The 1,166-nt window shown below is 56.5% G+C and overlaps 1 protein-coding gene across 1 annotated transcript; it reads right to left on the reverse strand.

The window, feature by feature from the left end:
- Positions 1-183: 183 nt before the first annotated feature.
- On the reverse strand, positions 184-811 carry LOC105913908 (histone H2A). The gene has a single exon (XM_012844146.2). It carries the CDS (start codon positions 728-730, stop codon positions 257-259), a length of 474 nt encoding a protein of 157 aa, XP_012699600.1. The 5' UTR covers positions 731-811; the 3' UTR covers positions 184-256.
- Between the last annotated feature and the right edge of the window lie 355 nt (positions 812-1,166).

Genomic DNA, 1,166 nt, shown 5'->3' on the forward strand with positions numbered 1-1,166 from the left:
TCTGGACATGAAACAGAATATGGTGAACCACATAGCAAGTAACGAGCTCTGATTTCTGAAAAATCCTCCAAACAAAAATGCCACAGATCAAAGACCCACTAAGCAAGTAAGGAAACTCCAAATTTCTAATTTCTTCCCAGTTGAATACACAGATCACAAAGCCACACACAACCGACACCCACATCAGGAGCCACCCCATCTACAGATCTAGTACCACACAAACATTTTACAGCATGGCTCCACTAATGGAGTCTCTCTAAGCTTTCTTGGGGGACTTGGCGGCCTTCTTCGGCGACTTGGCCTCCTTTGCGCCACCGCTGGCCGCCTTCTCGGCCGCCTTCTTGGGCAGCAGCACCGGGTTGATGTTGGGGAGGACGCCGCCGTGGGCGATGGTGACGCCAGCCAGCAGCTTGCCGAGCTCCTCGTCGTTGCGGATCGCCAGGAGCACGTGGCGCGGGATGATGCGCGTCTTCTTGTTGTCCCTCGCCGCGTTCCCGGCCAGCTCCAGCACCTCGGCGGCGAGGTACTCGAGGACGGCGGCGAGGTACACGGGGGCGCCAGTGCCGACGCGCTGCGCGTACCGGCCCTTCTTGAGGTAGCGCCCGATGCGGCCGACGGGGAACTGCAGCCCAGCCTTCACGGACCGCGACACCGACTTCTTCCTGGGTCCGCCGGCCTTGCGCCCGGCCGCTCCCTTCTTCACCTTCCCCGTGGCTCCGCTGGCGTCCATGGCTGCTCGCTTCTGCGCTTCGGGAAAGCTTCGGAGGAGAGAAAAATTGGGGAATCTGGGCGCGAGAGTTTGAGTGGGTTGATGCCTCCGAAATGCAAAGAGGGGATGTATTTAAATGGCGCGGGTGGGGAGAGGTGGTAGGCCCGTCGATCCGCGGGCGAGGAAATGGACGGTCAATTCGGGAGGGGTTTGGACGGCTGGGATGGTGTTTCAGAGGGGCGATCCGCGGGAGGGATAGCTCAGCCAATAAGGTTCAAGCAAATGAGCGGAAGCGACAGCGCTTTTGAACAGCTGTTTTTGAACAGGTATACGCAAATGATGATCATTGTTGTAGCACACTACAGTACAATGTTCTTGAGGTGCTCAGCAAATTGTTGTTTTGACACTGACCATTATACTTTTGGGCACATATACTCTGATTTATGAATCTACTGCG

Source organism: Setaria italica, chromosome II (assembly GCF_000263155.2).
Source record: "Setaria italica strain Yugu1 chromosome II, Setaria_italica_v2.0, whole genome shotgun sequence".
Classification (NCBI taxonomy): domain Eukaryota; kingdom Viridiplantae; phylum Streptophyta; class Magnoliopsida; order Poales; family Poaceae; genus Setaria; species Setaria italica.

Coding starts and splice junctions, on each gene's coding strand:
- LOC105913908 (XM_012844146.2), bottom strand. CDS start 730: ATGGACGCCAGCGGAGCCACGGGGAAGGTGAAGAAGGGAGCGGCCGGG.